Source organism: Trachurus trachurus (assembly GCF_905171665.1).
Source record: "Trachurus trachurus genome assembly, chromosome: 7".
NCBI classification, from domain to species: Eukaryota; Metazoa; Chordata; class Actinopteri; order Carangiformes; family Carangidae; genus Trachurus; species Trachurus trachurus.
This window is the reverse complement of record NC_139901.1, coordinates 9,797,624-9,816,916: the sequence shown is the minus strand read 5'-3', so window position 1 is coordinate 9,816,916 and position 19,293 is coordinate 9,797,624. Positions and strand designations below refer to the sequence as shown.

The window sequence follows — 19,293 nt, the reverse complement described above, 5'->3', positions numbered from 1 at the left end:
AAAAGCATCATGCAAAATACAGTAGTTTGATTTTGTTATAGCCTCAGAACCTGCTGAAAACCAAACAGGGACACATCATCACCTTTAAAGCTGAAGATGCCAAATTTTAACAAAAACTGACCCATGACAAACATTTTCTGTAGAAATTCTCTGAGAATGTCTCTATGACCCCCTTCACAATTCACATAGTCAGGATCCATTATTTGCATAAACATTTTCATCACCCGGCTCAATATTTGAGACAAAGTGTAAGAACAGACCAGATCAGAAAATGAGTTTCAACCTCTGCAGACCAAAAACAGACAAATACAGAGAAACATGATGAGCTACTACCGACTAACCAACATTGCAGATGGAGTGTATATGTTGTACAGATTTTAAACCCCTAATTTTATTTATTTTATGGTTTATAGTTATAAAATAGATTTACTCTTACAATTAGATGTAGTGCAATTAATCCGGCTTTATTCTTTTAAAGTTCATAACCATGTACAAAACATAAACTTAAAGAAAAAGCTTATTTCAAGTTTATCGTCAAAGGTTGTATCTGATTTCATTGGTGACATTTACACTGGCTCGCAGTGTCAGTGTCAAAAGTTCTGCTACAAGACACAAAGGTCTGACAATCAAAGTTAGCTATTGAAAAACAGGGGGCTTAAGTGAAGAAGAGCTGATGCTGAATAGCAACAACACCATATTCCACAGGAATTCACAAATCAAAGTGGCGTACAAACTAGATGGCTTTTTGGATTCCCTCTGTATAGTAATTCAAAGATACCGTTAAAAGATCCAGTTGCAGCTGCTGAAAACATCTGGTTAACTGGACTGCAGATGGGGAGGAGGCCTACAGGGCCTTTACAGGGCTATCACAAGGTCAGCCATGGGTGGTGGAGGCACGCTGCAGCAGTGGCCCTCCTCTCTGGGTGATAATCCAACATTCGAAGGAGGAAGTCAGAGAATCCAGAGGCCTCCTCCAACAGGAAGTGATATTTCTCCACTAGGACATCGTAAAGGCTCCAGAACCTCAGTCGACCGACGTGGCGGAGGTCACCTGGATGGAGGTGGAAATATGAAATTAATAACAGGGAGGAAATTCAAATCAGACTCAAACTAATTAAAAGTTGAAGTTGCAGTCTTACCTCTGCGGGTAAAGTACTCTGCAGAGTATTTCCCTGTTAAGACAACAGCTGGTGGGATTTTACCAAGCAGCTCCATGATCTGGGCTATGTGGTCTGAGGAGCACGGTGAGAACAACCACACACATGAAAGCATGAGACACGCACACATTCACATAGACTGCATTAATAATTACAATGCAGCTACAATGCAGAATCATATAATCCTGTGTCAGTACTCGTCATGCTTCTGTCAGTGTCAGTGCACTGTACTAAATGTACCTTCCTCCAGGGAAATGGACTCGTGGGCTTTGGGTTCAAACAAGGAGTCTCCAGTGACCAGTTCAAAAGCCTGAGAGAATACAAGAGAGAATTCAAGGGTGAGAGGATGCAGCTGTGAAGAGGACTGATCCCGACAACACCACGCTGACAATGACTCAATTTTGTGGCACAAAAAAATGGATGGCCTGGCATGAAATTTGGGAAAGTTATCCATGTTGTCTAATGACCTGCAGACTTTACATCCATCCAGCCACCAGCTGTTTATCCAGTGAAATATCCACTTGATGGGCCTGAACATTAAACACCCATCAAAGTTTTTTTTTTTTTTTTTTTTTTGCAGTTTGTGCACAGATTGTAAAACCCCTTGAGGGAAAAGTTGCGATTTGAGATATAGAGCTATATAAATAAAACTGAACTGAGATTTACTTTTGCACAGATGTTCATACCTCCCAAAGGGTGAGTTCTACCGAACATGATTAACCTGCTGCTTACACCACTGACGCACAAAAATTCTAGTACTGTCACACACATCTCTGAACAATTTCATGCAAACAACATGATACGTTTTTGCAGATATAACTTGCCATATTGCTTTACTTTAACACCACCCTCTTGTCTGTCAGTACATTGGCTTTACCTGGACCGCTAATTATCAACAACAAATTTGGTTTAACAGATGGGTGTTCTTTTTAGGTATGGTGGTTATTGTGGGGTTCCTCAAGGCTCAATGTGAGGCCCATTTTTGTTTATGCATAGGTACTTTTGATTTGATTTGATTTGAAAATCTTGAATGTCCCCGAAGGGCAATTTGGTTTGCAACAAAAGTCAACACAGTAGAGCTCACATAGCACACACATACTGTAAGTTATCCTACAATTCATGGCAGTATTTCCCCTGCCACTACCCAAAAGCTTCGTGAGACTGTTGAGACTAATTAAACTCCCCACACTAGGACCATGCAGAAACATCCAATGCTCAAGCTGCCAGTTCCATGGATGCATTATGAAAATGTTTTAATACATCCATGCCTGCTCTGTTTTCCTCTCCTGCTCATTCAAATTGATTCAAATGACAAAGTTAGCATTCTTTTTCTTTTTTCTTTTTTTGGGACAAAGAGTGTGAGTGTGTAATGTTACATTGCAAATATTCATAGTGAGATCATGTATCGTGTTGGGATATGATATCAGCTTTATTATGCATCACAGCAACCATAAAACAATGAAGTCATTTTTTTTTCTTTTTTTCTCACCATACAGGCGACACTCCAGATGTCAGCAGGTGGGCCGTACTCAGATCCCAGTAAAACCTCTAGTGAGCGATACTGTCTGGTCTGGATCTCCTCACAGAAATGTTTGTACTGGGCCAAGAGAGAGACAGACAGAACAGCCACAACAGCTTCTGTTTAATCTTTCCTTCTTTTGTGGAGACAAAATTTGCATGTAGCATAAACATAGGGTATAACAACAGCGGATTCAGCAAATGTAGCTAATGCCTTCAATGTGACTCCAGTGAGGTCATACTTAAACACAAAACATCCCAGACAAAGTTTGACCTGTTTTGGATGTTTCACCACACCACAGATTTCTTTACTTGTGCTTTTTTTTTTCCTTCTCTCTGGTTTGAAGTGGGTAGGCTCAGATGGGAAACGGTGACATCACATAATGTTTGTTCACCAATCAGATTGCAGGCATTTTTAAATGGAAATGAAATGTGATGATAGTTGAGAGGTTTTTGTTGTTAGCAAACAACCGCTGTCAGTTTGGTTTTGTCCTCATGGAGCAAGTCATTAACACAGTGTTCATAACAAACTCTTTAGGTTCATATAGCAAACCAGTTAATTTTCTTTGCTTTGTGTTTTTATTTGCACATCTTGGAGTAACACCGCAACACAATTTGGAGCTGTATTTCTGGCCACCTAATGAGTGTAACTCCAGTATTTAATCTCTGTTAGCCTTGTTTTTTGGTCTCTCCAAACACCTGGCTGAGCTGCCATGATACACAGGAAATACACAGTTCTCCAGCCTCTGACTGTGTCTGGCTGCTGTTTGATGCTGAACAGGTAGTGTACAGTGGCTCCAGTGGACTGCAGCCACAAATGAGGCTATGAGAGTGGTGAACCAGAGCAGGAAAGTTGTATTTTACAGGTAGACTGGACAGGGGGAAATTAATACAGTCTATAAACTCAGGGAAGCTGCAGATTGAGGTTAAACTCAATCAGCTAATACAAATAACATTGATGGTGAATGAAAATAAATTAGCATTTACCTTTTTTTTTTCTTTTTTCTTTTTTACTTCTTTTTATGTATTTATTTTAAATATGCATCACAGTTGGATTGAAACTTCACAAGTATCACATTTAATCCACCAAACAGGTTATAGCCACTTTATACTTTATACTCATGTTAAGATTATACATGTTATATCTGAGACTATATGCCAAGCAAACATTGACACTCTTGGCAGGTCAATGAATACAAAAGGATCAACTAAATGTAGCAGTGGTCTAATGTGATGTGTCAAACTTTACAATGTCAGTGTTTGTAAAGTACAGAACAGGTACTGACCACCCAGCAGGAGCTCCCCAGGTCAGCAATCTTCACTGTGATTTCCTTCAGACTGTATGGGTTCACCTGCCTCTTCTCTGGAACAAACAAACAATAAATCATGTGTTAACACATCATTCATTTGATGGAATGTTGTGTATATTAAAAAATGAGTAAATAACTAATAAAAGGATTTTACTTTTTTTCTAAGTTTAGTCAGTACAGACATTATATTGACCCCTGACATTTATAAACCATTCATTTAGTCATGTACAGAGCAGGCGTTGTATATTAAATCCTTATACTGGCAGTAAATCTGCTTCGTACACACATCTGATGAACCCTGGTACAGCTCAGCATTTAACTGGCCAGCTCTGAGATTTCACTCTTAAACAGTCTCCAGCATCTGTAGCAATAACAAAACCAACTGTGCCTGTGGACTTGGCCTCCTTCCCAGTTGGCACAGAGGAGGAGCTGCTGCCCCCCGTTGGTACTTTGTGGGACTGCTGCTCCAGGCACAACAGGATGTTCTCTGGCTTGATGTCTGTGTGGATGATTTTACACTGAGTGTGAAGGTAGTCCAGGCCTTGCAGAACCTGGAGTGGAGACACAGAGAGGACCATTGAGCTGATACTTCTCTCCGTACAAGGAGAACTAAACTACTCTCTTTCTTCTATCAGGCAAAACACAAAGAGATGAGGATGTATTCAATAAGTGAACCACATACAGTTTGTATTAGCTACCTCTGGTTTTACAGTGTGCAAAGTTCACAATGTGTAAAATGCAGAATGAGAGGTGACCTGGGAAAAACCTCATCCACCAGTAACTGCAGGTCAACATAGTGGATAATATCACCATGTTTGCTGTGCTGCATGTTCTCTACACTCTGTGTGTTTTTGTGTGTCAGGCCTGAGGACGACATGCTCTCTCTAAGAAATAACATTTTTGTTTTGAACAGCACCAAAAGATGCACATATAACACTTTCTACACTAGTTTACTTGCTTATTTACTTATCCTCTTTCTCACTGCGAGTCAGATTACAAGATTAATACCACACCTGAAGTCTTATGTGTGAAGCTACAGCCTGAGCCAGTTATCTTAGCTTAGCAAAAGTACAGGAAACAGGAGGAACTAAGTAGCCTAGCTCTAAAAGCTTACTAATTAATGTTATATCCCGCAAAATTGAAGAAATGTAGATGGACACGGACCGGCGTTTCCCGCTAATTCAACTGTTTATGCTAAGCTAAGGAAATAAGAGTTATGTCAATCTTCTTACTATTGGCAAAAATGCAAATGTGCTTTGACAAAATATAGAACTATTCACCTCATTCATTTATGGCCTTTTGATTTAATTCTCCTGCATTTTGAATAATCTTGTGCTAATTCACTAATTTGTGAATGAATTCACTGAGGTGTATTTCTTTGTGTTGTCCACTTTAGTTTTTACCTGAGTCAGGATTTGTTTGACATACAGTTGTGATAGTCCTGGGTTCCCAAAACAGAGCTGCCAGCTTCTTAGGTCCGGCCCCAACAGCTCCAGCACCAGACATATGTCTAATCACCAACATTAAGGTCCAAACCACATGGTATTCACTGAGGCAACACACTGGATGCATTATGAGATATGTTTACCTAATAGCCTACTAACACACCACACACATTATAACTCCTCAGTGCTCAGTGTCAGGTGTCAGAATTGGTCTCCAAGAAATAACAGGCTCTAAAAAGGATACGGATCCCGTTGACCCCAGCCAGCTTAAACTCATCCAGCAGCTGAACAATCCTTTGGCTGGAGGGGTGACGGCCTGTTGGACGACTGGCCTGATGAAAGAGAGGAGTGAGAGTAAGAAGGGGAAGAAGGCAGACAAGGAGAGATGGAAATGTGTTTTAGGAATATGAGGAGGTGAATTACTTGTGTGTTTGGAAAAGAAGGCGAAGTGGTTGGAAAGCAAATATGAGGATGATGTTAACAAGGAGAGAGAAAGATATTCTGAACTGCTGATGAAAAAATGAAAAGAAACTGACATAACAGAAAGAGTGGGACGTGTTGAAGAGGAGAGATCACTTACACATCGGAGCAGAGTCAGTTCATCCTGGCCTGCCTGGGTGAAGCCAGCTCCACTCTTCAGCACCTTCACAGCTACATGTCGACCTAACCTGCTGACACAGACCCCAGATCAGCAAACAGGACGAGTTTTATGTATTAGAAACAAAGCTGAATATGTCAAGTTCAACCCTTTCTTTGTATCTTTTGAAGGATTGTACACAACTTATTAGTGGTAGAGGGGACTTCAGAAACGGCAGTTGATATTTTCCTTTCCTGTTCTTTTTGATTAAAGGAAATAAATTAAAATGGCAAAATAGAATGGCCCTGAGAAGAGCACATCCTCTTCACCAGATACTTCCAATTTATTACCTGGATCTGTACCAGACTGTACAAACTCATAGATCTCAGCACCACCAATGCGCATCAACTCTCCATTTTGCAATGTTAATGCAAGTGATAAAACATTCCTGGATCTGCGAAAAAAATATTATGGGTTCATTCCTGGCTAATGCCCTACCCCGTCTCTCCATCAAGTGTGATGCAAATTGGTGCACTACTCTTCATGTAAATCTTCCTTGTGGATGTGAAATTGCCCCTGCTAATCATTTTTGTACACTACTTAATTAATCCAACCTGAGGTCCAGACACAGCCAGACAGTAGAGAAGTAGCCCCAACCAAGCTTAGACACCACCTGGTATCTTCTGTTGAAGGTGTCACCGATGTGGACAGGGTGGTATCCACCTGAGGAGATGGAAAAAAAAAGAAACCCAAGAATAAACTAAGTCAGATTCCTGGTTAAATCTATTATTTAACTGTTAATATGATGTAATTTAATTAAAGCTTCAGCGACAGGGTCCCTCTCTGCGTGACTGAAATGTGAAACCTTTTAATCACACAGTATACATTTTTCATTTGGTGTTTAGAGAGCTTAGAGAGAGGGAGAGAGAGAGAGAGAGAGAGAGAGAGAGAGAGAGAGAGAGAGAGAGAGAGGACTAAAATGTGGCGCTAAAGCTATTTCTGGCATTACAACTTCCTCTAAGCTGTAACATGTCTGCAGTGAGTAATACATTCAAATCTGCCAGCGGGACACAGAAAAATGATGATGCATAAGCCCGTATCAGTTCTCTTTCAGCCAGCGTGACACACAGTTCTTGGACATTGTCAGGGATCTTGAAATTGAATCTCTATTTCTATTAAAATTGAGAATGACATAAGCTGGTGTCTGATTTATTACTGTGTCAGGTATCTGTGGGATCACGTACTCAGCAGCTTATCAGCTTTTTAAGAGGTACACACAGAAACCTGCACAGCTGGCAGAGGAGGAAGGAGGAACAGGGACCAAGGTCAGAGTGGTCACAAAGAAAAAAAAAAGGTAGCGGGGGCTTAAGTGGTGCAAAGGCTGATGTGGCCACGTAGGCCCTGAGAAGCATTTTTTGTATTTACAGGTCAGAAACAAGAAATATTGAATTGATAACTTCAACGGCTGAGTGTCCACAGATTGTTTTCTAAGTGTGTCTCATCCAGGCATAGACATGGTTTTTGTGCCATGCTGGCTCCATGGCTTAAGATGAAGGGATGTAACAACAACTTTCATAGGGAAGAGCTGTATGTATAGGGAGAGACAGATTGATTAAGAGGAGATTGAAAAGAACCAGGTACTTAAAGGGATAGCAAATTGGCCCATTGCCATAATCCCTATAGTTTTAGGAGTAGGTTTGTTACCTTTAATTGTTGGTGCAAGTTATTTTTTAGAACTGCTCAGAGCTACGCTACAGATTTCTTGGTTTCCCTGCAGTCTCTGCATTTGCCTCGAAAACAACTCTGTCTCGTAATGTTCCGTTATTATCTCATAGCGTGGTGAATGTGCAGGTCTCAACTTGTCCACCAGAGAGTTTTGGAGTTGTTGGATTGTGTATTTGATGAGTTTGATGAGGGAAACCAAGAAATCTCATTAGCCTCCGTAGCATAGCTCTGAGCAGCTCGCGGCTCTGCTCCGCCAATCTAAAAACATCTTGCACCGACAATTAAAGGTAACGGACCTACTCCTAAAACTATAGGGATCATGGCAATGGGCCAATTGTTGATCTATCCCTTTAAAGAACAACTGGACTCAAAAGTCATCTGAGTGGTGAGAGCATCATTATGATTTCTTTCATTGGAATGATTTGACTCAAACCGGCTGCTGGTCTCTTTAGGGTTAAGACATACTATAGACTACTGAATTCTTAGAGAAGGACTATTATTTTCTGCTTTGGACTGCCGAATGGGTTTTAATTTTCACTGCAGTCTGATTTAAGATAGTCAAGAGCTGAATTGCTCTGTGCAATGGATGAGTTTAGAGGTCTATCTGAAGTCTGACTGTTCGTCAGCGTTTGGTCCTCGGAGCTGGAGGATGACACACCCCACCCCCAGGAATGAGAGGGGGATTTATATATATTTATATTTATATACACCTCTACATAGACGAATGTAGAGGTGTCCAATTCCAGTTGCTTCACTCGATGAGTCAACTGATAGCATTGGATAAGACTGCATTGTTGGATTGTTGGTGAAAGAATCATTTAGTGTAACCCAGTGCAGGTTGTTTTGAGGGGATGGAGAGGGCCAGAGTAAAGGAGGAGTAACATTAGCAGCTGTAAATGAATTCATGTGCAGATGATGGCGTGAGTTGAGAGACTCTGCTGTACCATAACAGTATTCTCTGGGGTCCTCAGAGTCCTGGCTGTCCTTGGGATCCAGCTGCTCGTGGCATCCAAGGGCTTCGAAACTATTAGATGTCCCAGCTTCGCTCCTACACAAACACACACACACACAAACACACTGTATAGTCTCTGGCTGAATAACTGAATGTGTAACCGAGTAACGTGCATGTGCATGTGTTGAGTTGCTGGGGGCAGCGTGCAGAGTTGAACTACTTTTAGTAGTTTCCCATCCACTCGATCTGCTATGGAAACTTGTCCCCCTGCCTGGATGAGAGCGGAGCTGCAGCAATCGGAAGTTGCGCTATTTCTGACTCAGCTGTAAATCATTTTTGCAGAATGTTCACGCAACCTGATCAGTCTGCATCTGCAGCTGCTGGGACGGTTACTGTAGAGAGACCGGCCGGGTCACGTCACATCTGAAAATACTGAGCGCAGGTCTGATTTCTCTGTGGCCAGATGGGCATACAGTACAGTGGACTTTGATGTGAGGTCCAGCACCTTTGTATTTAGACTCACTGAACATAGTGGAACATGCAGGATTTCAAGAATTTCACAACATTGAGGCAATCTATGATTTTCTTTTTCAAGCATAATTTGTGACCTGACACTGTGTGAAAATCTAAACCACCGTTAAGGTCACCTCCATGATGCTTTAAATAATGCTGAGGTGCCTAATTTGTGCGTTGCTTTTCTAAATGTAACCACGTCACTGTGGCCATTTAAAAGTTATGAGCAAAACTACATTTAGATATATGATTAAAGAGTATATGTGAGGCTGCACAAGATGTAAGACAAAATGTTCACTTTTTCTACCAAAACTGAAACTCATTTAAAGTTTTGTCTGCAGCTCAATTTTTCCCTGCAGCACTTGTGCACTCCAAGTTAAAAACACAGTCTTTGTCCAGTTAAATAACCCAGCTGGTAACGGCAAGAGAAGACATTTGTATCTGCAAATAAAGGAAGTCATTTACTCACGTTTGCTGCTGAACAGCTGAGAGGGGGCTCCTCCTCTGCATAGTGCAGCTCAGCAGATGCAGCCTGCAGAGACAGCAGCTAGTGGAATCAATCAAAGAGCTGCTATCAAGAACAGAAAGTGGTGGATATATGTCGTCTGCACACAGGTCAAAGCAGAGGTAGAGAGACAGATACAGTAAATGAAGCTGCAGCACCTTTAATGTAGAAACGGTGTAGAAGCTGAGAGGAAGGGGAGGGAGGGAGGGGTCCGCTCGATCTGTCGGGAGCCTGGGAAGGGCAGCAGCAGTAGTCAGCAGGGTCTAAACATGGACATCCCCGGCAGCCGTGAAGTCACCGCCTGTCAGGCCTTTACCTGCTTTCCCCTGAAATATGTATCCTTCACTCAGGCCTGATCTGAGTTAACCTGGAGCTGTCCCCCCCCTCTCGCTCTCTCTCCTTCAATTTACTGTGGGACAGCCCTGACAGAGAGCAGAGAGGCTAAAAGATTAGAGGCGTGTCGCGTGAGGCCAAACAGATCGAGGGAGGTGAGGGAGCGACAGCTGCTGATTTTCCTTTCCCCCCCTTTCTCTCTAAGAGTTTGACCTTTGGACCGTGGGGATCACAGATTGCTAAACCTGGCTTTGAGAATGGGATCCCCGTCCTCCGACACAATATAAAGTATCAGAATCAAGTCATGAGAATGAAGGTCAGATAGGATGGGTTTGTTTTTCACGGGCATGTTACCCATGATGTCACTTTCAAGACATTAGCAGGTGTGTATGTGTTTGTTTTCAACCTGATGCACTTTGCTGCAGCATAGATACTGTGTGTGCGTGGGTCTGATTCCATGCAATGAAAATGTTGTACTTCCTTCAAACGGTATGAGATTTCATGGTTGACACCAATAAGAGAAGGGGCTGCTGGGTAACAAAGCATAGATGGAAAGAGTGAGAGTGAGTGGAAAACTGATGGTGTTGAAGGGAGTGAAATAAGAGGTGAAAGGTGTGTGTGTGTGTGTGTGTGTGTGTGTGTGTGTGTGTGTGTGTGTGTGTGTGTGTGTGTGTGTGTGTGTGTGTGTGTGTGTGTGTGTGTGTGTGTGTGTGTGTGTGTGTGTGTGTGTGTGTGTGTGTGTGTGTGTGTACATGTGTGTGTATTGTGGAGCCTTGAGATATCAAGGGCCACTTGACCTTACATGAATTACTGTTTTTGGTCAGATGACATGTTATCACATGTGCTTATCAGGACCCTTACACAGTTCTGAATATAGCATCACACTATGGCTGAAGTGATGCAAGTGCACTGTGGACACGCTACTAGTCAACACACTTGTGCAAACATACAGTAATAACGTTATTTTTCACAAGAAATTGAAAGCCCCTCTCAAATTCAAGCTACTGTACATTACAGGAACAAAACATTAGAAAACTGTAAATGGTAATGAAAGGCTACCATTAAGATTAATGAACATCTAACGACTTACATGCTTTACAAAAGGCAAGCAGAGAGTAAAAACTCAAATCACATAGAAATAACAAAGTAAGGGAATTATAGTAAAAAGCCAATAAAAATAAAATATGAACATTTTAACATCTAACGTGTAATAATAATAATAATACTATGTGAGTTTACATTATCATTTTCTATACACTGTAACCTGTAGATAACAGGCTGTTGTATTGCTGTGCACTGGAGTGTGCAGGTGTTTTTTTATTCCATCCTCCTGTGTCCTGCTATTACTCACTAATGTTGGTCCAGTCTTAAGCTGAAAAGCCTTTGCTGGCTGTGACTATTTTCCATTTTCAGCAATGCTGTAATAAGACACTTCCCACAGGAGCAGGAAATGTGTGTGCGTGTGTGTTGTGGAGAGACATGAAAACACCACCTGCATGGATCTAGATCACTGGGTTAGTAGGAGATATATATCAAGTGATAAAAGCGGTTATACATCACAGCATTTTTTTCGTTTCAGCTTCCTCCAGTGATGGTGGAGCAACACGAGAGAGCAGCCTCCTGCTGACCTGGAGAAAAAGATGACACACTCATAGATTTACAACTACAGTTCACACTCAGATACACTCATTTTCATACAGCACACATGCTAACACATGCACAGACACTCTTTCTTCCTTACCCTCAGTTTGGCCTCTCTGACCCCCACCCCTGTTGACCACAGACTGAAACGTGACCTGCATTCATTTGCTATGACGCTGCTGCTAATTCAAGACACACACACACTGATCCTGCTTGTCCTTAGTTTAACACTGGACTAGGATGACGAGACTTAACAGATTTGAGATTTTATTGCTGTCAGTAGATGGCAGGTGAACATTTGATGAATGTTGTTTACAATATACTGTAACATTGAAATGATTTTGGAGGCCAACAAACCCCGGCTAGAGGCCCATGAAGTAGTTACTGTGTTGGCTGAAGCTGCTCCGATTAGTTTAAACAAATGGAGATACAGAGGAATGCAAAAGTTTGTGTTAATGTGAACAATGGGAGAACAGTGGAAGATTAAATGATCTCCAAAAGGCATAAAGTTAAACATGAAACACATTTTTGCAATATTTTAAGCAGTGTTTAATTTTTGTTTTCTACTATTTTAGAGTGAAAAAGGAAAACAAAGCAGCAGCCTGCAAAAGAATGGGAAAGAAACTTGAGCTCTGAGATAACTTTGACCAAGGTATCAAACAAGCTGTTTACTCATGCTGTGATAGTTTCCAAAGGGCGTGCTACTAGGTGCTAACTATGCAGGAGGCCCAAACCTTTGCTGCAGGCCCTTATCCTTTTCAGTCATTTTGGAAATGTAAAAGATTAAATTAAAAAAATAGATATTGTTTAAAATGTAAAGGGAATATGTCGATCATTTCCTCTTCCACTTCACATTAACAGAGATTTTGCCCAGGGGTGCCCAAACTTTTGCATGTCCAATAGCCTTGAATTAGTTATGATTCATGACATGTCCCAACAGGAAAAGCGTAGGTATTGTTACTGGTAACATAATACATTGAATTTAGCTGCAGCAGTTCTAGGGTCCTGCCGTCCTGGTAACTCTCTGACACTTACCTGAGCAGTGTTCCCCAACCAGTTAGTGTAAAGTCATATGCCTTTACATGTCAATCCTTTACTTCAGTTTAAACGTGTGATTTTCTGTGACGTATCAACATCTTTGTTTTTTTTCTTTCACGTGAACAGACTCTAAACTGAGACCCAATTAAAAAGAAACATTTGAGGGAAGAAGATTTCAGATTGAAAGAAACCAAAGAGATGTTTTACAACAAGCGCAAAGCGATTGATTTGTAAGTAAATTTACTTATACAGTAATACCTGTTGTGTGGAGTGCATGTTGCATCCAAGCTTCTCACCATGCACTTTTATGTGTGTGTGTGTGTGTGTGTGTGTACCTTATCGGAAGTTTGTCAAATAATTGAAAGTTGTAGTCACCAAAACAGAATACATTTCATCTAAATCCTACCTTGCCTTCAAAGCATTTCAATAATAGCTGCCTCCATTTTTAATGTATATTGTTGCCGTGGTAACATACATTGTTCTAGCTGACCTTTTAAATGAGGTGTAATGAATATCATAAATAAAAATGATGAATTTGTGTATGGTGGCTGCACAAGCTAAACTTGATTGAATGTATGTATTGAAAGGACGAGGCGTAATCAACACACTGTAGCAGTGAAGTATCTCCAGATGTCTGTTAACATTGGGACCACTTTATTGCATCACATTTAGTTGTTGTTAGGTTCATCCTATGAATTAGTTAGAGAACGCTAAAGTCAGGATTACTTAAGAACAGTTTGTATCTACAGCACAGGAAAATGGTAAAACACCTTTGCACACACATGTAAGCCACAAGCAACACTAATGTGCATGACAAAGAATTGGTAATAATGTCTTTATAATGTACAAGGTAATTGCTTGCAACGTTACAAATCATTTTTCTCTACCGTCTGTAAAAATGGATGTAACATAATGAATGGGACTGAAACTGGATTGGCTGATTGTGAATTTGAGTTTGACTTCATGTCCTCGGGTTTATCTTCAGAGTTGATTAATTGATAAAAAAAAGCATCACAAAAGTACCAAAATGACCAATCAGTGATGCTTCATCTGAGTGGGAGAGACATGATCATTAATATGTCTGAAAATAAAAACCAACAACATATTCAATAAAATAAATAAACAATAAATTAAATTGGAAAAACCCCCAGCTAGGAATAGACTTTCACATATGGCATCACAGAGCAACAGGGAACACAGGCACCTTTGTTTAACAGCTGTGTAGCTGACTGATTGAAGTCTTGAAAGGAAAGGGTAAGCAATTCATTTTAGATAAAGAAATACAGCTTTGCACGGCCGTAATACTGCTGAAACCTGGACACCCAGAACGTGAATCCACATTAAAGCTTCAAATCGGGGTGCAGCTGTTTTGATACGATGAAAGGTTTGTGTGAAAAGCTGATATCTAGCAGCAAACCTGCTCTAACGACCATCTGACAGCAGCAGCTTCCTTGATTTCCTTCACTCTAAAAATGTTGTTCATGCTAAAGAATCTCAGTCAGAAATTAAACTTACAGGTGGAGCTGAATCAACTGCAAAAACAAAACAAACCAAAACAAAAACTCAGTGACGAAAGGGAAGTGATAACAACTCACTCGAGTAGAAAAACTGTATATCACAGACTTTAGCCAAAAGGTCTTAGAAATAGAGAAGATCAAACCTGACTTAAATAGAAAGATGAATAAAAAAATGAACAATAGAAATGAATTTATAAAATACAATAATGTAAAAGAGGGAACTGTATAAATATCTGTTTCACGGGAACCTCAGGATGTACGACCCATCAAATATAATTGTTTTTTTATGCTTCATGTAATTTTAATTCCTACAACCAAAAGAAATTACTCATGTGAAGGTAAAATATAGTAGAAAATAAACCCTGTTAAAGGAATATAAATCCTAAGGTGGCAGTGAAAGATAAGATACATAATGTGGAATATATGTACAGTATAAGATACTTCTGGACATATTTTCCAAATTCTTTGTGCATTATTTTATATTTGTGCATTTCCCAATAAGTCAGGCTTGGTCTTTCATGAGATAATCTCTTTTTGTTTTGCTGAATTAGTAAAGATGACAGAAGTGCTGTTACTGATTTTGTCTACATGTAATTATACGTCATGGTTTTCCTAAGGACGGATCAGTTTGTGAGTTTAGCTTTAAGTAGATCTGCTAAAACTGTTTTGGGTAATACAAAATAATAAAATTAAAAACATAACCTGGGGGGGAAAAAACAAAAAAAAACATTCACAATAGCAGTAGGTCACCATGAAAAGTCCTCGACAAAACGAAAATCAACGCTTTTACAAAACACTGGTTTTCAGTCCAAACTACATGAGGCAGGATCTATAAATTACAGTAAGAGGACAACTGGAGATGTGAAGCTTTTAAAAAATAAAAAATAAAAAGAGAGAGAGAGAGAAAGACTATCCTGGAAAATTGTTCACACAAAAACAACAAACTGTCCAACAACAGGTAACTGAACTCACACAGAGTAAGACTTGGTAGAATGATTTAAGGAAGCTAAAAGCAGAATGAAAGAAAAGGCTCCTCAGGCCTCCACAGCAATTTGACAGTGTCATCATCAGTTTGTCCTTTGTGTAAGACTTTGACATGACGTGGTGAAAATTCCACAGCTGTCGACGTTAAAGTTCAAGTCCTCCTATTTTTTTTTTCCCTTTTCCTCCTCATTTCGACAACCAGCCCACCTCCAGCAGCCATCCCTCAGCAGAAGACTAATAAGCGAAGCTGTAAACTTGCAGGAATGCACTGTGCAGCTTGTCAGCAAAGTCCAACAACATAGACTGAGTCAGAGGAAAAACAAAAACGATCTTCATTTGTGTCTCCCTTTTGTTTGAATTAAATGTGGGGGGGGATCCTTATGAGGGGTTTTATAGTTCAGAGGAAGTTCCTTTGTCTCGGTGTGCTTCATTTCACATTTCCCTCCCCCTCAGAGCAATGCTCTTTTAGTCCCAGTGTTAGGACTTGTGGAAATTTCTAGGGAGCGTTGCTGTACCTGGTTCACACAGGTCAGGAAACATCAGTCAGTGATCCTCTTGAGATAATTTCTCCCTTCATTAAAAATCAGTCTGTCAACATGACAGCAAAATCATGGTATGTGCATCAATGTTCCTCTGTCCTCCATTGTCTTCAAAAGATAAAAGAAAAAAGAAATGTAGCTTTTTCTTCTCTAGGAGACAGAACCGTTTCTCACCACTGTCCTCTCTTCAAGGTTTTAGGAATAATCCATGCGGCCCTCGGGGTCATAGGTCTGTGACTTTGTTTTCTACAGCAGCAGCGATCTGTTGGAGCCGGTAACCGAGCTGCATCTTCTGAGCTGTGGAGTCCTCTTCCAGGGCTGTGATAATCTGACAGGAGGAAGGGAAACGGTGGATGATTTGCAAAGCACGCTGTCATCTATGGGAGTACGAGGGACATCTCTGCTTGCTGGCCTTTCACCTGAATAGTTAAAGCTTAACTACTTTAAAGAGGCTATTTGTAAGTTTTCTCTAGGGCTAAATGTTTTTATCTTTTTCTTTGGAGCCGGTGGTGGTGACTGTCACATGGCTAAAGCTTCAGTCAGATTGGCGGCTACAGTGAGTCGCTATCGACATAGCAATAGCATGTGGCTAGCTTGCGTGCTAACTTCAGTAGAAGAAAACACATGAACGAGACAAGAGTTGACATTGTGGTTGCCTTCCACAGCTGGGGAAAGCTCTTGATCAGGAAAGGAGTGATGAACTCCCAACTAGAGCTCTAAATAAACTTGTGTTAATGCTAATTCTAGTTATATAGCAATAGCAAACACACGGTATAGCTTTAACTAGGCAGATTTGTTCACCTTTGGAATCAGGGACGTTAACACTCCAGAAAGTCTTCTCAACATTACCCTAGTTTGCTTTACACTCCTCATACTCAAACTCTCTCTCACAGGTTATTATGTTAGAATGAAATACACTAACAATTTGATCTCATCATACTATACAGTTTTTACTACAGTAATATGAGCTAGCATGCTGTCTATGTACAACGTGCAAAGTGCAGAATTAAGACCAATTACATTGTTATCATAATACTGAATTTGATCCATATCGAGTTTTAAATGCATACCGACAGTAACTAAGAAAGGCGGGGTTTAACAGAGATTTCTAAATGACTATCTAGTGTGTATTGTATTTTACTGATCCGTGCATTCAGACTGAAGTCAGATATACCTTGATTACAAAACAACAACCCAGCCCAGCAGTCATGTTGTAGCTATATTTTGTTGTACTCACTTGATCGTAGTATTTGTTGATGTACTTGTACAGCTCATGTAAGGCCACAAGGCAGTTGACCTCTGCAGCATAATTCTGGGAGTAAAAGTGGGAGAGGAGAGGAAACGTCAGGAAGTTGAGTCAGTGAAAAACTACATCTTTTGCAAATTCATATTTAATTTCAAATTCTACAACGTACGTGGGAGAGTTCTGCCAGAGCTGAGTTCATCTCCTGGTCACTGGCAGAGATCGTCTGACGGATGTCTGCGTAATACCTGGAGAGAGAGAGAGAGAGAGAGAGAGAGAGAGAGAGAGAGAGAGAGAGAGAGAGAGAAAGGGAAGAGTAGAAAAAAACTGTATTATGGTGAAATGGAAAAAACGTTTTATACTTTGGTGTTACAGTAAACATCCAACACTCAAGGTTGTGCTGAGGAATAATATCCCCAACCTCATGTTTTTACTCTGGGTAGACTTCGCAACGCTATATTTTTTGAAGACCAACCTCATACAAATAAAACCAAGCTGAAAAATGCTGTCATACTGACCTCATCTGGCTGAAAGTTTTAAATCTCTAACTCGCAGTAGTGATATTCGGGAGCTCTGACCACACTCTTGACACACTTCTGTATCAAGGTGAAAAGTTAAACTACAGTACGTGCCTTAAAGATGTGCACTGCCTCTGCTCTTTCATTTCTTGTGGGAAAATAGGTTAAATCTATAGTGTGTGTGGGATGGGCTTTTCCACAGGCAGCCCTTCTTCTTCTTCATTGGGTTAAAACTAATAAGGCTTATAAAGCTGGTGTATTTGCTACATAGAAATCTTGCTTAGCGAAGCCTTAATACATCACCAGTGTAATCTGCAGGGTTTAATGTGCAGCAGACAGTAGTAAGTGTAGCAGTCTGCTCTCAGACCATCCATGCATGGAAGCCTTGCAGGCTTAGTCTACCCTCTGTCTGGCACTGACAGATTGTCCTGGGCCTCGCTCTCTCTCCTTCCTCCTCTCCCTCTCCATTTTTTATGCCTGAGGTCAGTGGGGCGACTGGCTGCCACGCTCTTACCTCTCCACCATCTGTTTGTAGCGCGGGATGTCTCTGGCATACAGCAACTTGTTGATGGGAGAGTCCTGTGTGAGGAGGACAAAAGGAAGAAACGTGTCCTGAATATCACATAAAACAGGTTATATGCACCAGGTAGATAGCTGTTGTCCTGGATATGTATCATTTGTTTTTTCATGTTTTACTAATCAATGTGTAATGACGTCAAATCTGCTCTACAAAGGCAAAGTGCAGTATCTGTAGAAATGCCAAACTGAGAAAAACAGTTTTTTGTGTTTTTCATTGTCAGGTTTAAGCATCAAATTATGAATAACTACCAAGTCTATAATTGATTAGATAAAGGTGGACTGAATTAAATATATTTTGTAGTAGATACTGCACTTTGGCTTGGTATTAGCTACAGATACAGAACTTTACCCTGGTTTTACTCCAATGGAATTATAGAGTAAATTATAGAATGTAGGGAGTACAGTACTCTTTGCAGATACTGCACTTTGCCTTGGTTTCACAGTCCTTTTTTGGATGGACAGCAAAATAAAAAGCCAAATAACTCTGGAAACTTTAGCAGTACCAACATCAAATTTTACCAGATTGAAGAGAATATGCCACACTTTTGATTGGTCAAAAAAAAAGAAAGAAAAAATGCAGATACTGCACTTTGCCTTTGTAGGACAGAAATATCCATTGCTACATGTTATTTCCGTTGTGAAAAGTCACACTGGTGCAGAATAACACTGCTCACTAATACTGGCAGTGCCCCAGTGTGTGTGGTCAGCTCACCCGTCCCAGTTTGTGGTCAGCGATGGTGCAAGAATCCATAAAGGTCTGGGCGATGACGGACAGCACGGCATCCACGTGGTCTGAGGTCTGCACGTCAAAGATGAACTGGGGGTTCTTAAGGATATTGATCCAGAACCGCAGCGGTAGACTGAGGAGGAGGAAACACAAACCAGTTGATTACAATATCTGTTAAGATGGCAAATTTATACTACACACTTCAGGACACGTTGTTCCAGATTATGATCACAGAAGAATGTCAGCAGGTTCTTTAAAGGAAGTGTTTAACATTTTTTGAAACATGCTTATCAGCTTACTTAGTGATAGATGAGAGGATTGATACCATGCTAACTAGCTTGAATCCATTAGCTCAGTAAGTCTACAGCTCAGAAATGTTACATAGGCCTACAAAAATGCTAAAAGTTGTGGTTTAGATGCACTGTTTGCTATGCTCAGCTAAACTAAGCTAATTATCTGTCAGTGTAAGGAC

General features: G+C 40.6%; 2 protein-coding genes across 2 annotated transcripts in view; both read right to left on the bottom strand.

Annotated features, from left to right (window-relative positions):
• Positions 1-538: 538 nt before the first annotated feature.
• LOC310988277 (SRSF protein kinase 3) lies at positions 539-9,714 on the bottom strand. The gene is made up of 12 exons (XM_083974809.1): positions 9,667-9,714; positions 8,677-8,780; positions 6,622-6,730; positions 6,011-6,098; positions 5,675-5,762; positions 5,389-5,495; positions 4,369-4,536; positions 3,962-4,033; positions 2,647-2,754; positions 1,398-1,467; positions 1,140-1,232; positions 539-1,051 (listed from the first exon to the last, which is right to left on the bottom strand). The coding sequence occupies exons 1-12, from the start codon at positions 9,705-9,707 to the stop codon at positions 867-869; spliced, it is 1,233 nt and encodes a 410-aa protein (XP_083830935.1). The 5' UTR covers positions 9,708-9,714; the 3' UTR covers positions 539-866.
• A 6,263-nt stretch (positions 9,715-15,977) lies between these two features.
• plxnb1a (plexin b1a) overlaps positions 15,978-19,293 on the bottom strand; it is a gene marked incomplete at both ends in the record, with an annotated part of 31,722 nt that continues 28,406 nt past the window's right edge. The window contains 5 exons of the mRNA XM_083974712.1: positions 15,978-16,082; positions 16,992-17,066; positions 17,170-17,245; positions 18,030-18,094; positions 18,807-18,954. Of these exons, the coding sequence (XP_083830838.1) occupies positions 15,978-16,082; positions 16,992-17,066; positions 17,170-17,245; positions 18,030-18,094; positions 18,807-18,954 (469 nt within the window). The remainder of the gene's footprint in view (positions 16,083-16,991; positions 17,067-17,169; positions 17,246-18,029; positions 18,095-18,806; positions 18,955-19,293) is intronic.

What these genes read in the sequence shown, in the direction of transcription:
- LOC310988277 (XM_083974809.1), bottom strand. Translation starts at nt 9,707, where the DNA reads ATGCAGAGGAGGAGCCCCCTCTCAGCTGTTCAGCAGCAAAC. An exon ending in TCAAACAAATCCTGACTCAG is followed by an intron (nt 4,537 to 5,388) that starts GTAAAAACTAAA and finishes TCTCCACTCCAG; the next exon opens with GTTCTGCAAGGCCTGGACTA. An exon ending in TGGGGAGCTCCTGCTGGGTG is followed by an intron (nt 2,755 to 3,961) that starts GTCAGTACCTGT and finishes CTCTTGGCCCAG; the next exon opens with TACAAACATTTCTGTGAGGA.